This window comes from Scylla paramamosain, chromosome 45, assembly GCF_035594125.1.
Source record: "Scylla paramamosain isolate STU-SP2022 chromosome 45, ASM3559412v1, whole genome shotgun sequence".
Lineage (NCBI taxonomy): Eukaryota > Metazoa > Arthropoda > Malacostraca > Decapoda > Portunidae > Scylla > Scylla paramamosain.
In genome coordinates this window covers 3,082,501-3,105,260 of record NC_087195.1, presented here as the reverse complement: position 1 = coordinate 3,105,260, position 22,760 = coordinate 3,082,501, and the positions used below count along the sequence as shown (strand labels likewise).

Below are 22,760 nucleotides of genomic sequence, written 5' to 3'. Positions count from 1 at the left end.
AATAACCTTTCTTTTAACCTTCAATGACATCTCTATTTACATACTGATAATTAGTATTAAACGAGAAAATTATCTTATTAACCATCAGTAATTTCTATATTTATTTACATATCTATACTTCACCCCCCTGGCATTTAGTGTAGCGAATTAACTTGTTACCAGTCTTCAGTGACACACTTATATCCCTACACATCTCTACTTAGTTCCTGGTGCTTTATGCTATCAAGTGCTATCACCACGTGGCCTGACACCATCATGTTTACCTTCTGTTTTTAATGGAAGCTGGGCATGTCTGATTTGTTTTGACTCCTTGGCGCATATGTTTGTTTATCGCCTTCCCAACGGGGTGTCATTTCCGCGACGAATTTATCTATCAACTACCATTATTCTTATTCTTTTTTAATTTTTCTTGTTTATGTGGTGTTAAGGAGATGTTGTTATTTTATACATGTAAATTTATATGTATTTCTATACCTTATTGAAGTTGCCCGTTTAGATCTCTCTCTCTCTCACTCTCTCTCTCTCTCTCTCTCTCTCTCTCTCTCTCTCTCTCTCTCTCTCTCTCTCTCTCTCTCTCTCTCTCTCTCTCTCTCTCTCTCTCTCTCTCAGAGGGAAGGCAGATCAAGTTAAGTTCACATATATATATGGTTACTGTTTTTAATTGTTTTACTGTTTTTGCATCTTGCTGCGGTATTGTAACATTCTCTCTCTCTCTCTCTCTCTCTCTCTCTCTCTCTCTCTCTCTCTCTCTCTCTCTCTCTCTCTCTCTCTCTCTCTCTCTCTCTCTCTCTCTCTCTCTATGATTCCTTGTCCTTTCCTTTCTTCTTTCTTTTTCTAACATTTTTATTTTATTTTTTCCCTTTATTCTTTTCTTACCTCTCTCTCTCTCTCTCTCTCTCTCTCTCTCTCTCTCTCTCTCTCTCTCTCTCTCTCTCTCTCTGTAACTCCCATCTCACCACATCTCATCACCGCCCTTCTAAATGTGACAACCCCATAACAGCTATTGCTACAGTCACCCTTGTCACCACCACGCCTTCCTGTTACGTCTTGTTAGGCCAGCAGATGTTGTACTTTAGTTTGACTCTAAATAATTTGCGTGTGTGACATCTGAGAAGGGCGGAGGCTAATGAGGATGTGAGAAGACAGCGTGTGTGTGTTGTGTGAGTGTGTACGAGAGAGAGAGAGAGAGAGAGAGAGAGAGAGAGAGAGAGAGAGAGAGAGAGAGAGAGAGAGAGAGAGAGAGAGAGAGAGAGTAGAGGAGAAGGAGAGGGAGAAGTAGAGAAGAAGAAAAGTAAAAGAAAAAAAGAATAACGGGAAAAATAAAAATAAAAAAGTATGTAAGAAAAGAAAGAGGAAAGGAAAGGAAAAGAAACCAGAGAGAGAGAGAGAGAGAGAGAGAGAGAGAGAGAGAGAGAGAGAGAGAGAGAGAGAGAGAGAGAGAGACGCTAAGGCCCAAATACTTCACTATAGATTTTAGTGAACTTACAGATTTGAACTAAGATTTATATAAAGGAGAAAAAAAAAAAAAGAAAACTCCAGTAACTTCTGCTAGAGGCTATTAAACGGTCACCAAGATTATAAAAACGTCCTTGAAAATCCAAATAACTTCCAATTAGGTTTGTTTGACTTTCGCCAGTCATGAAAAAAAAATGAAAACAACAATAACTTCCAATAAACACTCTTAAACTTGATAAATAAATAAATAAATAGATAAATAAACATTGAAAAACACTCAAAACTTCCAAGAGCCAATTAAACTATCACTAGAATCATGAAAACACCCTTGAAAACCCATACAACTTTCATAAGGCTTCGTTAAACATACAGATTCAGGAAAACACAATTAAAACCCTAATAACTCCCACTACAGCCTGTTAAAAATCGAGATAAGAGGCCGAACATTTGCGTGCGTCCCCAAAGTACCAGAGAGGAAGCTGAAGACAAAACAGTAGCGGCCCCAAGCACTCGTTAACTGTACCCCGCGATGGTTTGATGAGGAAGGAAAGCCTAGTCGCCTAAGCTTCCTGTTATGTTCTGACCTACTCGTGCCAGCTGCCTTGTGTAGGTCAGTTGAAAAAAAAAAGAAAGAAAAAAAAAAAAAAAACACGTTGAGAAAAAGAATCAATAACAATAAATAAATAAATAAATAGGAAGAAAAACTCGGTGATTTTCTGTTTCTCCTTCACCTACCCTAAAAAAAATAGAATTAAGTAAAAGTGAAAATAGACAAAATAAAGTAAAAAAAAAATAAATAAATAAATAAATAGATAAATAAAATACGAAGACTGCTGCCAAGGTTAGTTGAATTAAAGGCTATGGGAGGCGTAGGGGAAGTCTGGGTGAGGCTCTATAATGGTGCAGGGGGGACGGGGGGAGGGTACGCTATGAGAGGGATGGATGAGTGGTAGTGTTCCTTCAAATGGCTTATAGAAGTAGTGATAACAAGATCACCATGCGGGCACCATTACCGTCACTACTGCTTATGTCCTTCCTGCTCCTTCATATGACCCGTGTGTGTGTGTGTGTGTGTGTGTGTGTGTGTTTATTATTGTTTCTATTAACATTCTTTTATTTATTTGTTTGTTTGTTTATTTATTTATATATTTATTATTTATCTATTTATTTTTGTTGTTGTTGTTGTTGTTGCAAGTTATTTCCACTTTTTTTTTTAGTTTTCATGTAATTTCATTTTATTTCTTTATCTATTTTTATATAAAAGGGGCAATGACCAAAAACAACAAAAAGACCGAAAAAAAAAGAAAAGGCCCACTGAGGTGCCAGTCCCAAAAGAAAGGTAATACTGTAGATAAATAAATAAATAAATAAATAATCTAAAATTGCAGGGTAAGTCTCGAAACCTCCCTGCTGAAAGAGTTTAAGTCACAGGAAGAAGGAAATACAGAAGCAGGCAGGGAGTTCCAGAGTTTACCAGAACGAGGGATGAAAGACTGAGAATACTGATTAACTCTTGCATTAGAGAGGTGGACAGACTAGAAATGAAACTATTAATTTATGCTTGTTGTTTTCTTTCTTTTCCCTTTTTCATTTTGTTCGTTCCGTTCATTCATTCATTCATTCATTTAAGTCTTCATCTTCCTTCATGTCTTTCTTTCTCCAGTGCAATTAAAGTTTAGATTATCAAGTATGTGTGTGTGTGTGTGTGTGTGTGAGAGAGAGAGAGAGGAGAGAGAGAGAGAGAGAGAGAGAGAGAGAGAGAGAGAGAGAGAGAGAGAGAGAGAGAGGGAGTGGTAAGAGATGCTTGGATGCCAAGGCTGAGGCGACCAAGCGAGCGGGTTTACTATTTCGAGTTTAGTTAGAATCTGCTTAGCCCGCGTCCTAGGCTGGTGTCCCTCTCCCTCTCTCTCTCACTCGCTCGCTCACTCTCGCTCACGGTAAGTCTCTCTCTCTCTCTCTCTCTCTCTCTCTCTCTCTCTCTCTCTCTCTCTCTCTCTCTGATATTTATTTTCATTCCTTCTCTCCTCCTTTCCACTTGTTTTATCTTATTTTATTCGTGTTTTCGTAGTATTTATTTTGTTTGTTTCCTTTTTTTCTTCCTTATTTTCGTCTTCTTTCTTTTTCCTTCTTTTCTTTTCTCCTTTTTTCATTCATTCTTTATTTTTTTCTTTCTTTTCCTTCTTTCCTCTCTCTCTCTCTCTCTCTCTCTCTCTCTCTCTCTCTCTCTCTCTCTCTTCTCTCTCTCTCTCTCTCCTCTCTCTCTCTCTCTCTCTCTCTCTCTCAGGCTCTTTTTTATTATTATTTTAGGGGGTTGTACAAACGAAATCCGCTCTATCTATCTATTTATTTATTCTTTTAAGCTACCCATTAAATTTTCCCGCCAAAATGTCCTCCGATCAATACAGTTATCTTACTTCTAATAGGTACGATAATTATAAGTTTCATGATGATAATTGGACTGACATTGTTTTCCCTTCTATGATCTTCTATATTCATTCGCTGTTTTACTTATTTTGTCTTGTTATTTCATTTATTCGTTTATTTCCTATCTAATTTTACTATTATTGTTTATTTGGGGGTATTTTTGTTGTTTTAGGTGTTTATTGTGTTTTTTTTAAGACATTTAAGGCTGTTTTACGTGTTTTTCTTAGTTTATTTTGGGTGTTTTGAGTATATATGCGTGTGTTTAGGTGTTTGGGTATGTCTTTAAGTTTTTTCTAGTGTGTTTTGAGTGTCTTTCACTGTTTTTTTTTAGTTGTTTAGAGATATTTGTTTGAGGCCAGATTCTCTCGTTTGTCTGTTCTTTTGATATCCTTCCCTATCTTCAAGTGTTGATAGAAAAAGATGCAGTGTTAGTTTGCACCATACGTAAACTGCATTTTTGTGTATTCTTCACCAACCTTACACTGTACAAAACACTCCCTCTCATCACCATCTTCATTTTAATTATTGCTGTTATTACTATTATTATTTTTTTTTTCCATATTCCTTTTTATTTTCAAGTGTTCACGAAAAATATAGTGTTAATTTTCACCATAATCTTCTACGTCCATCCCCTACTTAATTTTTCCATTCTTTTCCTACCATACACTGTAACAAGTTCCCTCATCTTCACTTTTCACTATCATTATCACTGTCATCTATTTTCTCTCATTCCCAAATGCTGAAAGGAGAATATAGTGTTGGTATGAGCCTTTTTTTTTCTCTCTCTATTCTCTTCTATACGTTGTAGCAAATCCTTTCATCTTTGTCAAGCTTCTTTCCTCTTCTTTTTTTCTATTTTGAAGTGTTTATAGAGAAGATGCTGTGTTAGTTTGCTCTCTCTCTCTCTCTCTCTCTCTCTCTCTCTCTCTCTCTCTCTCTCTGTGTGTGTGTGTGTGTGTGTGTGTGTGTGTGTGTGTGTGTGTGTGTGTGTGTGTGTGTGTGACAGGGTAACAGAGAGAGAAAGAGGGAAATGACAAGACAGAATAAACAAAAATATTTAAAATATAAAAATAAAAAGAGAGAGAAAGAGATGACAAAGCAGGATGAAAAAAAGATAAAGAAGGAGAGAGAGAGAGAGAGAGAGAGAGAGAGAGAGAGAGAGAGAGAGAGAGAGAGAGAGAGAGAGAGAGAGAGAGAGAGAGAGAGAGAGAAGCTTAGATAAATAAATAAATAAATGAATAAGTAGTTAGGTAAATAAGTGGCTTAAGAAATAAATCAACAAATAAATCAACATACATAGAAATTCATAATTTTTAACGCGTTCAAGCTAAGTTGGTTAATAAGCGATAGCCAATCAAAACGTGTCCCTAGCCGACCGAGAACCAATCAAATGCCCGGGAGAGGGAAAGGGGCGTGGCTTGTGACTCCCACTTTAGCCAATGAAATGCGAGGAAAGGAAGGAAGGGAGGAATTAAATGAAGTAGGGCAAAAAGTACTGTGTTATTATTATTATTATTATTATTATTATTATTATTATTATTATTATTATTATTACTGTTGTTGTTGTCGTTGCTGCTCTTATTGTTGTCACCGTTGCTGTTGCGAAGAGGCAAAACAAAATGATAGAAGAAAATAAAGAAAACAAAAGAATATAATAAAAAATGAAAAATAAATGAAAAAAATTAAGATATAGAAAGAAAGAAATAAAAAGAAAACGATGCTAAAAGGGAGATGTAAAGAAAATGGAAGGAGACGAAAGGAAGTAAATAATTAGGAACAATTTATCGTAATGAGAGAGAGAGAGAGAGAGAGAGAGAGAGAGAGAGAGAGAGAGAGAGAGAGAGAGAGAGAGAGAGAGAGAGAGAAAGAATGTGTTTGTGTCACTCTTCTTCAACTCATGTAATCTGAAACTCTCTCTCTCTCTCTCTCTCTCTCTCTCTCTCTCTCTCTCTCTCTCTCTCTCTCTCTCTCTCTCTCTCTCGATACATGTAAAGGTCGTGAGAGTCATTCTTCTATTTATAAACAGTTGTTAGGCTTCAGAAAATGTGTCTCGTTTGACTTACTGCCCTTAGCCTCTCTCTCATTGCCGCAGTGTTGCATCCCTCGCTATCTTCTACCGCTACTTTTACGCTAACTGCTCTTCTGATCTTGCTAACTCCATGTCTCCCCTCCTCCCGTCGCCTCGCTGCACAAGACTTTACCTTTCTCACCCCTAGTCTGTCCACCTCCCTAATGCAAGAGTTAATCAATATTCTCAGTCGTTTATCCTGTTCTCTGGTAAACTCTGGAACTCCCTGTCTGCTTCTGTGTTGCCTCCTGTCTCGATATATACTTGGACTGTTGCAAGACTCTTCTAATAATTCTACATCATCTTTTTGGCTCTACTCTTTGAGGGCTGGAATCTTTAGACTGCCTTGGCCAGAGACATTGTTATATAAAAGTAGTAGTAGTAGTAGTAGTAGTAGTAGTAGTAGTAGTAGCAGGATCAACGGTGGTAGTAGCAGGATCAACGGTAGTAGTAGTAGTAGTAGTAGTAGTATACTGAAAGGAGTTTGTGGAAAGATAAAAAAAAAAAGAAGAAAATAAAAAAACGAAAACTGAAAACAAATGAGAGAGAGAGAGAGAGAGAGAGAGAGAGAGAGAGAGAGAGAGAGAGAGAGAGAGAGAGAGAGAGAGAGAGAGAGAGAGAGAGAGAGACAAAAACCACAACACCCCTGCACCACCACCACCACCACCGCCGCCGCCAACAACAACAAAAACCGCGCGTACGATAATGTTGTGAGGCGTACGATGTCTTCCTCCTCCAGCCTCCTCTCACAGTTCTTTGAGTATCGTCACTTTTCACTGTGGTTAGCGAGCAGAGTAATGACCCTCCAGCTGGCCTCACTTAGCGCTCATTGAGGACAGGGAGCAGGTGGTGGCAGAGAGAGAGAGAGAGAGAGAGAGAGAGAGAGAGAGAGAGAGAGAGAGAGAGAGAGAGAGAGAGAGAGAGAGAGACTATCACACATTTTTAATTCTTTATTTTACGTTGTTTTTGTTTTGTTTTTTATTCTTGTTCGCCTCCTCCTCCTCCTCCTCTTTATTCTTTTCTTGTTTTCCTTCTTCTTTTTCTTCTTTCTTCTTCTTCTTCTTCTTCTTCTTCTTCTTATTATTATTATTATTATTATTATTATTATTATTATTATTATGTTTTTTTCACTTGATTATAAAATTGTTATAGAAAATTGTCGTGTATTTTATTATTTTATTTTCTGTGCAATCTCTCTCTCTCTCTCTCTCTCTCTCTCTCTCTCTCTCTCTCTCTCTCTCTCTCTCTCTGCCCTTTCCTCTTATTCTTTCTCCACTACTCGTTTTCTTTGCTTGTTTCTCCTCCTTAATTCTTTCTTCCTCCTCTTTTCTTCCTTTTCTTGCATTTCCTTTCCGTCTTTTCTTATTTAATTATTTATTCATTGATTTGTTTGCTTATTTGTTGATTTTTATTTATTTTCAGAGCAAGCGAGACGGAAGCAGGATGGTGTCGGCGTGGCTGATGCTGATGATGATGGCGGTGATGGCTTCTCAAAGGTAGTTCTCTCTCTCTCTCTCTCTCTCTCTCTCTCTCTCTCTCTCTCTCTCTCTCTCTGAAAATCACTTTCCTTCACTCTTTTCTCTCCTTCCTTCCTTCTTTTTTTAATAACTGCATTCCTTTTTCTTCTTTATTTCTATTCTGTTCCGCTTTTGTTTACTCTCTCTCTCTCTCTCTCTCTCTCTCTCTCTCTCTCTCTCTCTCTCTCTCTCTCTCTCTCTCTTTACTTTTCCTTTTCATCTACTTTTGGGGATAGAGAGCATTTTTTTACCTATTTTTCAGCTATTTTCTTTACCCTTGGATACAGCAAAGCATTAACCTGTATCCATTTACCTGTATCTACCTGTACAATGCTTCGGAACTTTGATATGAGCCTGTTTAAACGTATACTTCTCTAATTTGCACCAATACAGGAAGCTTGTATCAGATCAGGTTACGTAAGATTACGTTAAGAACAAGAAGAAACCTAACTTTAAAAAATCCAGTAAAAAATGACAAAATGGGTTTTAGCTCAAAAACCATTGACTTTTGGAGAAAAAAAAATAATATACATTTTGAATTCTACTCCGTGTAAGAATTTCACTTTGATTGGGTAAGAAACGAGTGTGATTTCTTTTTTTGCTTGTGCCTCTTCTAACTTAGCCTTCTGACTCACAGCGCGGCCGTCACCCCTGTAGCCAAGGCGACGACTGAGCTGACAAGGATACTCACAGAGGATTACGACAAGAAGATCCGCCCTCCTGGAAGTGGTAAGAACGGGCGTCACGGGAGGAGTGGGGGAAGGAAGGAAGGAAGGAAAGGAGTGATGGGAAGAGAGAGGGATGAATGCGTGGGATGAGGGAAGGGAAGGAAGGAGAGGGAAGTGAGGGGTGAGTAAGGTTGGAGGGAGTTTTTGGGAGAGAATGGAAAGAAAGGGGAGTGAAGGAAGTGGGAAGGAAAGAAATGGAAAGAGAAAGAGTGAAAAGAAGTGGAGAAGTGGAGGAGGAAATGGGAAGGGAGAGAAGGAGAGAAGTGAGGAAAGAGATGAATGAAAAAAAAATGGGAAGGAAAAGCATTGAGGGGAAAAGGAGACTGTGAGGCTGAAAAGAGCGTAGGGGGAAGGAGGAAAGGAATAAAAGAGAAGAAAAAAAGAAGAAAGCTGCAAAATATTGATAACAGAAAGAAAGAGACAACAAAAAAAAAAAAAAAAAAGAACAATGATCAGAATTTTGTTTCTTCCTTCTTTTAAATTTTGCTTAATCACGAACTAATTATTGTGAAAAGTGTGGACATGTCAACCTTTTTTTCCTTGGCGTAAACGAGGTTAGGAAGACATAATGAATATTTAAAGGAACTGTTTGTATGTATGTATGTATGTATGTATTGTTATTATTACTAGTATTATTTCCTTTACCTTTCGTCTCCAGGTGGCACACAGGTGAAACTTCAGGTGTACTTCAGAAACATAGATATTGACGATGTTACAATGGTACGTATGCATGGAGTGTTTAGTCTTACCTTTTTCTCATCATAGTCATTCAGTCTCTTTTATTGCTTATTTACCTATCTATTCATTCACTTGTTCACTTACTCGTATGTTATTGTTGCTTATTATCATCACTACTTCGACGATCGTTACCCTTCTCATCACTAATAGTCTGTTCTCTCTCTCTCTCTCTCTCTCTCTCTCTCTCTCTCTCTCTCTCTCTCTCTCTCTCTCCAGGAAGCAAACTTTGACATCACCTTCAGAATGCTGTGGAATGACTCAAGACTCGCCTACTCGACCATGCCAGGTGAGTAACGAACGCACCTAGGACTGATCCACACTACACAAGCACGGTCACGCTCAGGTCACGGTCCAGTCAGACATTACATGCATTTCAATGAGGACCGTGAACGCCAGTGTGAATGCTTCCATTGAAATGAGTGTAATAATATGACTGGGCTGTGAGTGTACCGTGACTTGAGTGTGACCGTCCCTAAAGTGTGCTTCGGTTATTACAGTGCTAGCGTGGGTGGCTGTGGGGCGCGCCTCTAGCCAGTGTCTTCAAATGCTTGCTTCTCTTGCGGTCCGTGCTCAGAAACGCTTTGCTTTCTCACCACGATTATTTTCAAAGGCCACAGGGACGATTAGACTGGCTTTCAAGAGTGTTTATCAAGTTAATAATGTAGAAATCTCATTCATCTATCACTAGAACCATAAAGTCACCCTTAAAAACGCTTTGATTTCTCACCACGTAAAAATCACGACTATTTCCAAATGCCAAAGAGATTTTTTTTTCTTGGGCAGGTATAATGGAGCTGAGAGAAAAGAGCTTTTAAATGAATACCCGTTCAATAAATCACTCGTTAACTATCTCCTCCCTGTTTTCCTTCCCACAGGGGCGGACAGAGTGGAGTACGTGCCCCTGCTGGACCCATCCCCGCTGTGGCTGCCTGACCCCTTCTTCAAGAACGCTGAGATCACCCAGTACAAGTCCATCCACCCCGAGCTATATCTCAGAGTCTTCCCCGACGGCAACATTATCTACAGCACCAGGTATTGCCACTACTGCTACTGCTGCTACTACTGCTGCTGCTGCTGCTGTTAAGACTGTAGTGGTGATGGTGGTGGTGGAGGTGGTGCGCATTCTTACACATACTTTTGTTGTATATATAGTTTTGTACTCTCTCTCTCTCTCTCTCTCTCTCTCTCTCTCTCTCTCTCTCTCTCTCTCTCTCTCTCTCTCTCTCTCTCTCTCTCTCTCTCTCTCTCTCTCTCTGCAACCATCCATTTCCCTATTTCTGTCTATTTACACTACCCCGTCTACTTTTTTATCATAATCTTAATCTTGATCTTGACATTCCGCCTTCCCAACAGGATATCATTGCGCCAGTCCTGCCCGATGGACCTGAGGCGATTCCCCCACGACACCCAGACCTGCATGATAAAAGTGGCCAGCTGTGAGTAGAGAGAGAGAGAGAGAGAGAGAGAGAGAGAGAGAGAGAGAGAGAGAGAGAGAGAGAGAGAGAGAGAGAGAGAGAGAGAGAGAGAGAGAGAGAGAGAGAGAATCACATAGCAACAACGCAGCCTAAAAAACACAGTGCGTATACACAAAATATGGAGAACAGCTGGCGAGGAGACGAGGAAGGAATGAGGGAAAGAAAACGGAGGGTGGAGAAATATGCATCCTTCCTTGTTAAGTCCATTTTCTATTGCGTGAAGCCGAGAATATAGCTCTTACGTACTCTTACTTTGAAATATATAGTGTACGATAATTTTCCTCTCTCGGTAAGATAGTTGTTGTCGGGGGGGAGGATTTATTTGAGGAAAGAGAGAGAGAGAGAGAGAGAGAGAGAGAGAGAGAGAGAGAGAGAGAGAGAGAGAGAGAGAGAGAGAGAGAGAGAGAGAGAGAGAGAGAGAGAGCAATAGTAAAGAAAACATGATAAAGAAAAGGAAGAAATTAGGATTAAAAATAGCAGAGAGAGAGAGAGAGAGAGAGAGAGAGAGAGAGAGAGAGAGAGAGAGAGAGAGAGAGAGAGAGAGAGAGAGAGAGAGAGAGAGAGAGAGAGAGAGCAATAGTAAAGAAAACATGATAAAGAAAAGGAAGAAATTAGGATTAAAAATAGCAGAGAGAGAGAGAGAGAGAGAGAGAGAGAGAGAGAGAGAGAGAGAGAGAGAGAGAGAGAGAGAGAATTGTATATTTTTATTCTTATTGTATCTTTCTTCTTCTTCTTGCTTCTTCTTCTTCTTATTATTATTATTATTATTATTATTATCATCATTAGCATCATCATTATTATCATTATTTTTCATCATCAATGTTTCTGCAATCAATTTCTTTTCATAAACTCTTGCAGTCCTTCACGATCCTTTTTCTAACCCTTTACAACTTGCCTCAACCCTTTTTACAGTTCTCTGTAACCAATTTCAATCCTTTTCAATCTAATACAGTCTTCCTTTAATCTTTCTTCATTATCTGTAACCTTTCATAATCCTTCTTCATACTATATAATCTGTCTTAACCCCTTTCTAACCCTCTGTAATGCTTTCCGTTCACGTTTAGAGGTGAATGGAGAACAAGAAGAGAATATAATGTCTCACAGTGACTAGCAATTAAGGAAAAATGTGTCAAATAGGAGTGAAAAGGTTAATTAATACACTTCTTTTCCCCAGACGGCTACACCACGAAGGATGTAGATCTGACGCTGCTGAGTTCGCAGTCTGTTGAGTTCGGGACTGGTATACACGCTGACAGGTTCCAGTTTGAGGGATACAGTACTGAGATATGCAACTCCCGCACGTCCACAGGTCAGAGAGAGAGAGAGAGAGAGAGAGAGAGAGAGAGAGAGAGAGAGAGAGAGAGAGAGAGAGAGAGAGAGAGAGAGAGAGTATTTTTGTTTATCTAAAAGTGTTTGTTGGCTGTCTCCTTGTTGCCAAGTGCATGTAGTAGTTGCTGTAGTAGTAGTAGTAGTAGTAGTAGTAGTAGTAGTAGTAGTTGCTGTAGTAGTAGTAGTAGTAGTAGTAGTAGTAGTAGTAGTAGTGGTGGTGATAGTAGTAGTAGTAGTAGTAGTAGTAGTAGTAGTAGTAGTAGTAGTAGTAGTAGTAGTAGTAGAAGTAGTAGTAGTAGAAGTAGTAGTAGTAGAAGTAGCAGTAGTTATTGTTGTTGCTGTTGTTGTTGTTGTTGTTGTAACAGTAACATTGTCATTATTATTATTATTGTTATTATTATTATTATTATTATTATTATTATTATTATTATTATTATTATTATTATTATTATTATTATCATTATTATTATCATCGTCATCATCATCATCATCATCATTATTATAACTAGTATCACAAATAATAGTATAAAATAACTATTCAAATTTCCCGCCACTTTTCAAACAGGCGAGTACAGCTGCGCGCAAGTTAACATGAAGATAAGACGAGAATTCGGAACATACTTGACCGAATGCTACATCCCCTGCATGTTCCTCGTGGTGGTGGCCTGGTTCAGCTTCCTAGTGCCTGAGGGTCAGTTCGTGGGGCGTGTGCTGCTCACCCTGGTACCTCTAATCGCTCTCACTTCCTTCAGTAACGCATACAAGAGTTCTCTAGCCTCCGTTCCTTATATCACGGCCATGGATACTTTCATTGGAGTGTCTCTGTGCATTCTCTTCTTCACTCTGGTCTACGTGATTCTGTGCAACGCTCGTTCCGCCAAGAAGGGAGAGGAGGTATGTATGTTCGTGTGTTTGGTGTATTTTATGTATGTTTTTGAATGTCAAGTTTTGGCGGGAAAAATCATGAAGTCACGTGTTTAAATGAGGGATATACTGATTGAATTAATCTCTCTCTCTCTCTCTCTCTCTCTCTCTCTCTCTCTCTCTCTCTCTCTCTCTCTCTCTCTCTCTCTCTCTCTCTCTCAGAAGCCCTCCGTCAGCAGCGAGGAAGACGGCGAGGTCAAGACAGCAAGGGAGGCGGAGGGCGGGTGGGTGCGGCGCTTGGCTCACCAGATAAAGGAGCGCGCCGAATACCTCTCTCGTGTCGCTTTGATTGGCGTCTACTTTTTCTTCCTGTTCGTGTACTTCGTGGCTTTCTGCGGCACTGGCTAGACACACACACACACACACACACACACACACACACACACACACACACACACACACACACACACACACACACCTTTACAGTTCTCTAATATTTAGCTTCAATTTTTTTTCCTTTTTTTTTTTTTTTATTATCAAGTTCGTTTTCTGTTTGTTTGTGACGTAATTCAGATGTTGTAGCTGTAGACAGTGTGTTGTTATTTGTACTAGTAGTTAGGGTAAAATGAATTATTATTATTATTATTATTATTATTATTATTATTATTATTATTATTATTATTATAGTAAGTAGTAGCTTAATGTTTGTTTTTGTAATTATTTCACTTATAAAATGTAATGTTTAGTATAAGCTGATGAGTTATAATGATATTATTATTATTGTTATTATTATTATTATTATTATTATTATTATTATTATTATTATAATTTATGATATTTTTTCTTAACATACGATAATTGTTTCTTACTCAATTTTGATAAAGTTCTCACATATTCTTGTCTAAACTTATAAATGTTAACTAAGAATTAAAAAAAAAAAAATAAAAATACAAAACTCCTATACTTGGTTAGATATGAAGACAAATCAGCTCTCTCTCTCTCTCTCTCTCTCTCTCTCTCTCTCTCTCTCTCTCTCTCTCTCTCTCTCTCTCTCTCTCTCTCTCTCTAAAAATAAATGGATAAATATAAATTTCATCACTTTCACCATTTGAAAAAAAAGAAAGTCAGATTAAGAAAATATAAACATGAAGGAACTGGTTCTCTAATAGATTGGTTGATGATTGGTATAGACTCAATGATCAGGTTGTTAGTGCTGAGTCATTGGGGATCTTTAAAAGATTAGATGAATTTATAAACCAGGATGATAGATGGAAATAGGTAGATACGTTTCATACAGGGACTGCCACGTGTAGGCCTGATGGGTTCTTGCAGCTTTCCTTGTTTTCATTTCTTTTCTTTTCTTTTTCTCTTTTTTTTTTTTTTATGTAGGAGGGGGCAACAACCAAGGAGAGAGAGAGAAAAAAAAAAAAAAAAAAAAAAAAAAAAAGGCCCACTGAGGTGCCAGTCTCCAGAACCAGAAACGAACATAAAAAAATTGGAGCATGCGTCTTGAAACCTACTTCATGAAAGAGTTCAAGTCATTGGAAAGAGAAAATACAGATGCAAGCAGGGAGTTCCAGCGTTTGCCAGAAAAGGGAATGAATGATTGAGAATACTGGTTAACTCTTGCATTAGAAAGGTAGGTAGAATATGGGTGAGAGAAAGTAGAAAGTCTTGTGCAGCTAGACCATAGGATAAGGGAAGGCATGCAACTAGCAAGATGAGCAGATAGCGTAGAAAAAAAATAAATAAAAAGTTGTAGAAAATAGTAAAAGATGCAACATTTCGGCGATGCAAGAGGGGCTGAAGACGGTAAGTTAGAGAGTTGATGAAAAGAGAGAGAGAGAGAGAGAGAGAGAGAGAGAGAGAGAGAGAGAGAGAGAGAGAGAGAGAGAGAGAGAGAGAGAGAGAGAGAGAGAGAGAGTCACTCTTATACGTTTATATTCTACAAGCGATTTCTCAGCCCAAGATCACCAGTATTGCATAGTTTACCTTGAAAACCAACGGGGCAGCCGCTCACAGAAAACGTGTACTTTTAATGGTAGCCTAGTGCAAAAGTAGATTAGCACTAAGCTCATAGATAAGAACATAAGAAGATAAGAGAAGCTGCAAAAAGCCATGAAGCCTACACGTGGCAGTCGGTGTAAAATGTACCTACCTATTTCCACTTGTCATATTCCACCCAGAAATAGTCTAATCTCTTAAAGCTTCCTAATGACTCTAACAATCTCATTATGGAGTGCATTATAAAGACAAAAAATACACAATGTATGAATTCTAGAAAATCAGAGAAAAGAAAAAAAAGAGGAGGATTAAAGAACATGAACTGCCAAGGGGAAAAGAGAAGCACCGATGTAAAAGAACTTGAAAAATAAATACATTGAATAGAAAGACAGCATGTATATTGCAATATAAGGAGAGGGATGAGGTATACAGAATGATAAATAGAAGAATGAGATAATTATGTGATATGGTTTGAATCTGAGTAGAAGACAGCTTATAAAACAGAACACACGAAGTATACCCAAGACCGTATTAACAGAAATTCTTAAGTAGAGAGATAGGGCTCAAATTCCCAAATCATGTGTCTTGTGCATAAGGCGCCGAAAAGTTATTTAAGTCTTATCCGGAGCGTGTTTAACATTCTGGGAACCGTCGTAAATATTTCAGAATAAGAGGCTGATCTTAACTGAACTAATGGTTTCTTTAAGGTGCTTTATAACAACAGATCTTGTAATAATATAAGACGAAACACAAATAAACAGTAGCCTACCGTCCACACTACAATATAATCCATCTTACTTGCTGTTTACATTCCTTACAAAGATTCTTCCCGTCCGCTATCTTATTTACTTTTTATCTGTCGATTTCATTTGATAGATGTATTGTTCTATATAAGAAAAATAAAAGGGAAGAAAGTAATATACATAAATAGATAAAAAAAAAAAAAAAAAAAAAAAATATATATATATATATATATATATATATATATATATATATATATATATATATATATATATATATATATATATATATATATATATATATATATATATATATATATATATATATATATATATATATATATATATATATATATATATATATATATATATATATATTATATATATATATATATATATATATATATATATATAGGTTAATAAAATGCAGTTCTTAGGGTAGGCTGTGGTTTTCAAGCCTCAGAAATCATGTCATATTTTTTTCTGCTTTGATTCTTTTCTTCTTCTGTCGCGTTTGTCTTGTGGATACGTGCAGCACTAAAATTCTCCTCTTGACATTTTCTCCTTTTATTCAGTTCCAAGGTTGTGTTGTTGCATTTGATTACTGTTATGAAGGCTTTGTTGAGAGAGAGAGAGAGAGAGAGAGAGAGAGAGAGAGAGAGAGAGAGAGAGAGAGAGAGAGAGAGAGAGAGAGAGAGAGAGAGAGAGAGAGAGAGAGAGCAATACCAGCACAATAAATAAAATCATTCGGTTGATTCTCTCTCTCTCTCTGACCTATAGCACTGATAACTTCGTCACTTCCTCACAAATATTATCAATATCATTCCTCTTATCTCTTATCCTTATTTTTCGTCTTTATCAACTGTCGTTCATTTTTAAAAAGCAAAAATAAATGAGAGAGAGAGAGAGAGAGAGAGAGAGAGAGAGAGAGAGAGAGAGAGAGAGAGAGAGAGAGAGAGAGAGAGAGAGAGAGAGTGTATGTGTGTGTGTGTACACCGCGATAACCAAAACACCATAAAAAAAAAATTAAACATAAAAGAAACAAGATCAAGAACATCAAAACAAAAATCCACAAGAAGAGGAGGAAGAGCAGAGCGAGCGCGCGTGAGAGAGAGAGAGAGAGAGAGTAAAAGATGGCAGGATTGGAGCACCATCACCACCACCATGGTCACCAGCACATACGAGGCCATTTTCCGAACCCATTAGACGAAAAATTGCTCAAGATCATCAGAGAAAACCTGGTAAGATTTGAAGCCAGGAATTCGAAGCGCCAGTTAGGAATTAAGTGGAAAAAATTGCCGAAATGTTGACGTGTTTGTGACGAGTTGGCCGCCCGGTGTGTGCCCGTATTACCAAAAGGAAGCAAAATGACAGTGTATTACGGTTATTTTTACGTGTATTTGTGTGTTTTCGTAATTTCATGTCTTGCTAATTGAAGTTATATCCCTCGCTATTTATGAGTCGTGTTATATTACGATATGCAAACTGACTAATTTAAGATTGTCAAATTTTAGGTAAATAAGGTGCTTTTGGGATTTATTTTCAAGTGTAAATAATTATTCTACACGTTAACTTGCATTGGTCACGTGAATGCGTAGTTATAACCGAGAGAAAATAGGTAGATTTGCTAATTCTTGATGTAAGGAAGATAATTGGCTTGTGGGCTGACGTGTGACATATTATGAAGAAATTAATGCATTGTGGGTGACATCTTGAGGTCTGCTGGCGTGTTTTGTGCTTTATGTCGTTTAGGGAAGTTGTATTGTGATTGTTTTAAAGGTTTGGATGGAAATGAAAGTTTTGGGGAGTTAGGTTAGGCTAGGTGGTGACATCTTGAGGTATACTATTGTGCTTTGTGGTTTGTGTCGCTTAGGAAACTTGGTTATCTGGAAGGTTTGGGGAATGAAATGGAAGGTTTGGTTAGGTTAGGTTAGACATAGAGTTGCCAAAATTTAAATATGCTGTGGTTTATTTATTTTTTCCTTATAATTTTCTAATCTTGACATTTATATCGATTTACTTGAGTGATTTTGGAGGTAATGAAAGGATATCACTGAGCTGTGGGGTAGAGGTCTGATGTGTTGCTGAGTCAGTGCTGCAGTAATTCTTGGGTACCTTCAGGATGCCGAGAAGGGTAAATTTTCGGTTAACTGCATCCACTAAATTTCATGGTGAATATATATTATTTGGATGATTTTGAGGTGCTTTGGTTAAATCTGACAATCATTTGTTGTGAAAATTGTGTTTATTTATTTTAAACATATATAGGTGTAATGTATATTATTTCAGCAAGCCCCAACATTGCCTAAAGCCATCCTGTTCGTTCCAAGACATAAGTATGACTCATTTTCATTCATTCTTATTGAATCTCATGAAAATTTCTCAGTATTTATTTATTTTTTATATTTTTTTTTAATAATTTGAGTGTTCACCAGTAAATAGTTAAGTTCAGTTAGATAAGGTCATTATTAATTTCTGTTTCTTCTGTACAGACAGATCAAGAAGGTCAGCTGACAGAGGAAGAGAAATGGAGGTAAGAACACTTTTATAAAGGCCAGTACAGTACGCCAGTTAAGACTAAGTAAATTAGTAAGATCTCCGCCAGGTGAAGAAAATTATGCTAAAATTCAATAAGTCAACCATCATGTATGAATTTTTATTGGTCGTTCTGTTGCCTTCAGTAATTTCAGTGTGTATGAATTTTTATTAACTTTTAAGAGTATTCTCTGAGATTCAATAATATCAGTCTTGCATTTGATTTCATATGACAGAAAAGTGAAATTGAGAGATTTTAATTGACAGTGTTGTAGTGTATATCTTATTGGTAATTAAATAAAGGACGGTATGTTGCAGTGTATTTATCTTATCAGTAATTAAATTAAGAACATTAATACATTGCAATACACTGACCTTCAGCTAATTACCAGTAACATAAATACACTGCAAAATACTCCTTAATTTAATCTTATAGGTAATTAAACATACTCCCATTTATCATATTGAGCATTTTTCCTCAATCTCAAGCTTCAACAGACCCAGATTATGAACAAATAACCGAGACAAAACCTAAACTTACCAAATCTAACCTAACCTAGACAAACCTAACCTAATCAAACCAAAACAAAACAAACCTAACCTAACCAAACTTAACCTAACCTCATCCCCTAGACTGGAGCACCTGCGGCTACACGAGAAGCACCGGGGTCACGAGGAGATGCACGCAGAGATGGTGCTGATCCTCATGTTCGTCACCATCATCTCACAGGTTGTCCTCATCGCGTGGAAGAAGAAACACTACAAGTCATACCAGGTGAGGCCGGTGAAAGTTGTACAGTAGTAGTTGATGATATACCTTTGTTTATGTTAGTTTCTTTTTTTTTCTTTCTTTCTTTTTTTTTCGATCAGTTATGTCTTTCATGATTATCAGAGTATGTTATTAAACCACCTTTTCTTTCTACTGATGTTATTAGTGAATTTAATTAGTTTTTCATGATTATTAGAGTACTTCATTAATTTGCTCTTTGTTTCTACTGACAGTGAATTTAGTTAATCTTTATTTTTATTCACTATTCTTATGTGTAAGAGGTTGGTCAAAGGCACAAAAAGAAAGGAATTATGAAAAAATCTTTGCAAATTTGTCTCTTCTCAAAACAAGTTAATTAGAGAAGAGAATGTTTTGTACCTCTTAATATTCATCAGTAATGGAGTTTTGGCTTATATTTACTCATTTACTTCTATTCTTACTCATCTACTAATTGCTTTATTCAGCTTTTTCTTTTTTCCTTTTCATTTACTTTTATATGTATTTTTCTTGGCAATTTTTAGCTAATCATGTAATTTTTAGCTAATTATTATTATTATTTTTTTTTTCAGTTCACACTTCATAATGGATTTCCCTTTAGCTTGACACATAATCTTTTTAACTTTTGCTGGTGTGACCTTTGCTAATTATTATTATTATTTTTTTATTATTATTTTTCTTCCTCTTCCTCCTCAATTGCTTCACACATCATAATAAATTCCCCTTCAACTTAACTCATAACCTTTTGACCTTCCTCTGGTGACCCGTGTCGTGTGTTGCAGCTGGTGAGCATGATCGGCGTGTGGGTGATACCGTTCCTTCTCTGCCTTCACAACCACTGGTGGCGCTTTATCTTCATCTGGCTGCTCTTCTCCTCCATCACCGTCATTGTGGTGAAGAAGGCGTTGGAGAGGCCCATCGACCCCAGCACTCCAAGGTTGGTCCTCCTCTTGGTCTTGTTTCAACTTTGGCAGGCCTTTATCTGCTTGCTTTGTTTCTGCTCATCCAGGCTTTTCTCTGCCTTGTTTCTACTCCTCCAGACCTTATCTGTCTTGTATAGTCTTGGTTGAAAGTTGAATAATATCATACTTCCTCCCTCTTGTATCCTTTTTCTGTCATCTGATGTGCTCTGATCTGAGAATATTAATCTTGTACCTTTTCACTCCTTCAGGCCTTTGTCTTGTATTGTTTTGGTTTAAAGCCAAGAAATGTCACACTCCCTTTCTCTTGTGTTTGTTTTCCTTCCACCTGATGCCCTCTGATCAATTTTGTAACTTCACTCCTTCAGGTCTTTGCTTTTGTATTGTCTTGATCAAAACTCAAATATCACACTCCTTCCTTTTTTTGTATTTTGTTTCCCTTCATCCGATGTTCATTGATCTGATGAGAATCTTTGAATAGTCAGGTTTTGTAGTTGGTCCCTCTAATCTCCTTTCAGCTTCCTCCAAATCTAACACTTCTGAATAACATGCAACTCCCGGTGGTCTTCAGTGTGTTTTCCTCCCTTCGTGACGCAGACAGGTGTACAAGTGGTTCCTGCTGATATACAAGATCTGCTGTGGCCTGGGCGTGGTGGGTTACTTCATCATCATGGTGACGATGATGGGCTTCAACCTCCTCTTCTCTGTCAAGGCCAACGTGTGGATGGACAGCGGCCTGCTCCTCATCTTCTACGGCCTGTACTATGGTGTGCTGGGCAGGGACATTGCGGAGGTGTGCGCTGACAAGATGGCCTCACACATAGGGGTGAGTCTGGCATTAAACGAACTTACTTGTTGTGAGTTATGTGCAGACACCACCCAGAGTACCAAATTGTTCTGGATCACTGTAACGCTTCCCTTGCCCCACAGTACTACACCCCACACGGTATGCCGACGCGCACCCTGGAGCCGGGGGTGTGTGCGGTGTGCGGCAACCCCCAGCTGGTGCCGGAGGGGGAGGAGGGTATCATTGAGAACACCTACAGACTTTCCTGTGGCCACACCTTCCATGAGTTCTGCATCCGTGGCTGGTGCATCGTGGGAAAGAAGCAGATGTGTCCGTACTGTAAGGAGAAGGTAAGCAGATGCGTCTGTTCTGTAAGGAGAAGGTAAGCAGATGTGTCTGTTCTGTAAGGAGAAGACATCATTTTTTTTACTATTTCTTTTATGAGACCAACAAACACCACCATTTCCTCCCACAGGTTGACTTGAAGAGAATGTTCTGCAACCCGTGGGAGAAGCCCCATGTTTTCTACGGGCAGCTGCTAGACTGGGTGAGGCTGCTGGTGGCCTGGCAGCCCGCTATCATCCTGCTGGTCCAGGGCATTAACAATTACCTCGGCCTTCAGTAGTGGTGGAGGGGCGGCGCTTCTAGTCACTGGTTTATACTGTGTGGTAACTGTGTTTGTGTTTGTCATCTTTTTTTTTTTTTTTTTCGCTGTTTTTTTGTGTATGGTAATTGATTTCATCCTGTGTTTTCTCCTTTTTTTTTCCTTTTTTTATGTTGTGTACTGTAAAAGTTTGTGTTTGTCATCTGTGTTCTCTCACTTTTTTTTTTCTTTTTTTCTTTCATTCTTTCTTGTCTTTATGCTGTGGATGGTAATAGTTTATTTTGTCATCTGTGTTTTTCATTTTCCTGTAATAGTTTTCCTGCACGTTTTTTCCCCATTTTCTCTCTTTCCTATGTTTTTCTTATTTTATTTATTTATTTTTTTTATACTTGTTCTCTTTAATTATTTATGGTAATATTTTTCTTCTTGTTCTTCATTTCTTCCCTCTCTTGTTTCTTTGATCTTTCTGTTTCTTCCTTTCCTTGTGCTTCTCTCTCTCTCTCTCTCTCTCTCTCTCTCTCTGAAACTTACTATGTACTAAATTTTTCTTTATCTTGTACATATGTAAGTAAGACATAAAATTTCCACTTAATATTTTTCACCTACTGAATCCTTCATTTATAGATTTCACTGCCTCTGTTTTGATATTTTCCTATTCTTGCATTTAGTGTCTCTTTCTTCATGTCTTGTTAGTCTTTAGGTCTGCATTTGTATTTATTCTTGTTATTTTTAGTGCGTTGTGTTTTTTGACGATGCTGGGCTCTCGTCGTGTTTACATGAGGTTGATTGTGTTTACATGGTCCATTAATTGCTTATGTAAACGTTTCCCTTCCTTAGTCAGTCTTTTCCTTATCCTCCTACTACTACTTCTCCTCCTTCTCTTGTTCTTGTTCTTGTTCTTGGTCTTTTACATTTTCCTCTTTATCTACATTTTCTTCTTTCTCTTTTTCTTCTACATTTTCTACTTCTTCTTGACTCCTTTTCCTTATTGCTTATTTAAATCTTTCCCTTCTATCTTTTCCTCCACTACTTCTTCTTTTTCATCTATATTGTCTTGTTTCCTTACTGTTCCTCATTTCTCTTGCAGGCTTTCTCATTCACTATCTATTTCTTTCTTCTCTTCTTCTTTATCTCCTGTATAGCATTCCTTCCCCTTTAATCCTTTTCTTCATTGTTCAGGTAATTATTCCTCTTCAATTATCTTTTTCTTCTTATCCTCCATTTTCTTCTATACTGTCTCTTCACTCCTTTTTCTCTTTTTCTGCATTTTCTAATCTTCATTATTCTCCCTTTTTATTTTCTTATGTTCTCTTCACTTATCTTTTCCTCCTCCTCCTCCTCCTCCTCCTCTTCCTTTTTCATTTATTTTATTTTCCCTTCATTTCTTGTCTTCTCATTTTCTTATATTTTTCCTCTCCTTCATTCTTCTTTCTCAATTTCTTTTATGGTTTGCTCCTTCACTTCTTATTATCCCATTATTGTTGATTTCTGTTTCTTCTTTTCTTAATTTTCATTTTTTTTCCGTTTCTATCATTCATTTGCTGATCTGCACCTAATTTTCCTGTCATTCCTGTCCATTCCCTCCTCCTCTTCCTCCTCAGTGAAGTTCAAAAGTCAGTCATCAATAACAAGTTTATTCACAAAGTGTGGTGGTGACAACAATTCAGACACATTGATGCAACAGTCGGGAGTACGTGTGATTTTGTTGCCAATGTGATGCTTCTTATTAATGATGGGGGCAGTCTCTCTTTGTGTGTGTGTGTGTGTGTGTGTGTGTGTGTGTCAGATGGTAACAAGGATGGCTGT

The 22,760-nt window shown here is 37.7% G+C and overlaps 2 protein-coding genes across 2 annotated transcripts in view; both read left to right on the top strand.

Annotated features, from left to right (window-relative positions):
* Positions 1-3,322: 3,322 nt before the first annotated feature.
* Positions 3,323-13,553, top strand: LOC135094362 (glutamate-gated chloride channel-like). The gene is made up of 10 exons (XM_063994393.1): positions 3,323-3,392; positions 7,372-7,443; positions 8,102-8,193; positions 8,851-8,912; positions 9,147-9,216; positions 9,806-9,962; positions 10,284-10,366; positions 11,580-11,714; positions 12,300-12,628; positions 12,821-13,553. Exons 2-10 carry the CDS (start codon positions 7,391-7,393, stop codon positions 13,004-13,006), a joined length of 1,167 nt encoding a protein of 388 aa, XP_063850463.1. The 5' UTR covers positions 3,323-3,392; positions 7,372-7,390; the 3' UTR covers positions 13,007-13,553.
* A 2,795-nt stretch (positions 13,554-16,348) lies between these two features.
* The window catches only part of LOC135094359 (E3 ubiquitin ligase Rnf121-like), an 8,120-nt gene continuing 1,708 nt past the window's right edge, over positions 16,349-22,760 (top strand). The window contains exons 1-7 of the mRNA XM_063994392.1: positions 16,349-16,583; positions 17,835-17,875; positions 18,511-18,652; positions 19,426-19,580; positions 20,161-20,389; positions 20,494-20,700; positions 20,826-22,760. The exon at positions 20,826-22,760 is cut by the window's right edge and continues 1,708 nt beyond it. Of these exons, the coding sequence (XP_063850462.1) occupies positions 16,476-16,583; positions 17,835-17,875; positions 18,511-18,652; positions 19,426-19,580; positions 20,161-20,389; positions 20,494-20,700; positions 20,826-20,975 (1,032 nt within the window). The 5' untranslated portion in view covers positions 16,349-16,475 and the 3' untranslated portion in view covers positions 20,976-22,760. The remainder of the gene's footprint in view (positions 16,584-17,834; positions 17,876-18,510; positions 18,653-19,425; positions 19,581-20,160; positions 20,390-20,493; positions 20,701-20,825) is intronic.

Bases quoted from the DNA above. Each gene is read 5' to 3' on its own strand.
- LOC135094362 (XM_063994393.1), top strand. From the start codon at position 7,391: ATGGTGTCGGCGTGGCTGATGCTGATGATGATGGCGGTGATGGCTTCT. The intron at 8,194-8,850 runs GTAAGAACGGGC...TTTCGTCTCCAG, and splicing joins GATCCGCCCTCCTGGAAGTG to GTGGCACACAGGTGAAACTT. The intron at 10,367-11,579 runs GTGAGTAGAGAG...TCTTTTCCCCAG, and splicing joins CATGATAAAAGTGGCCAGCT to ACGGCTACACCACGAAGGAT.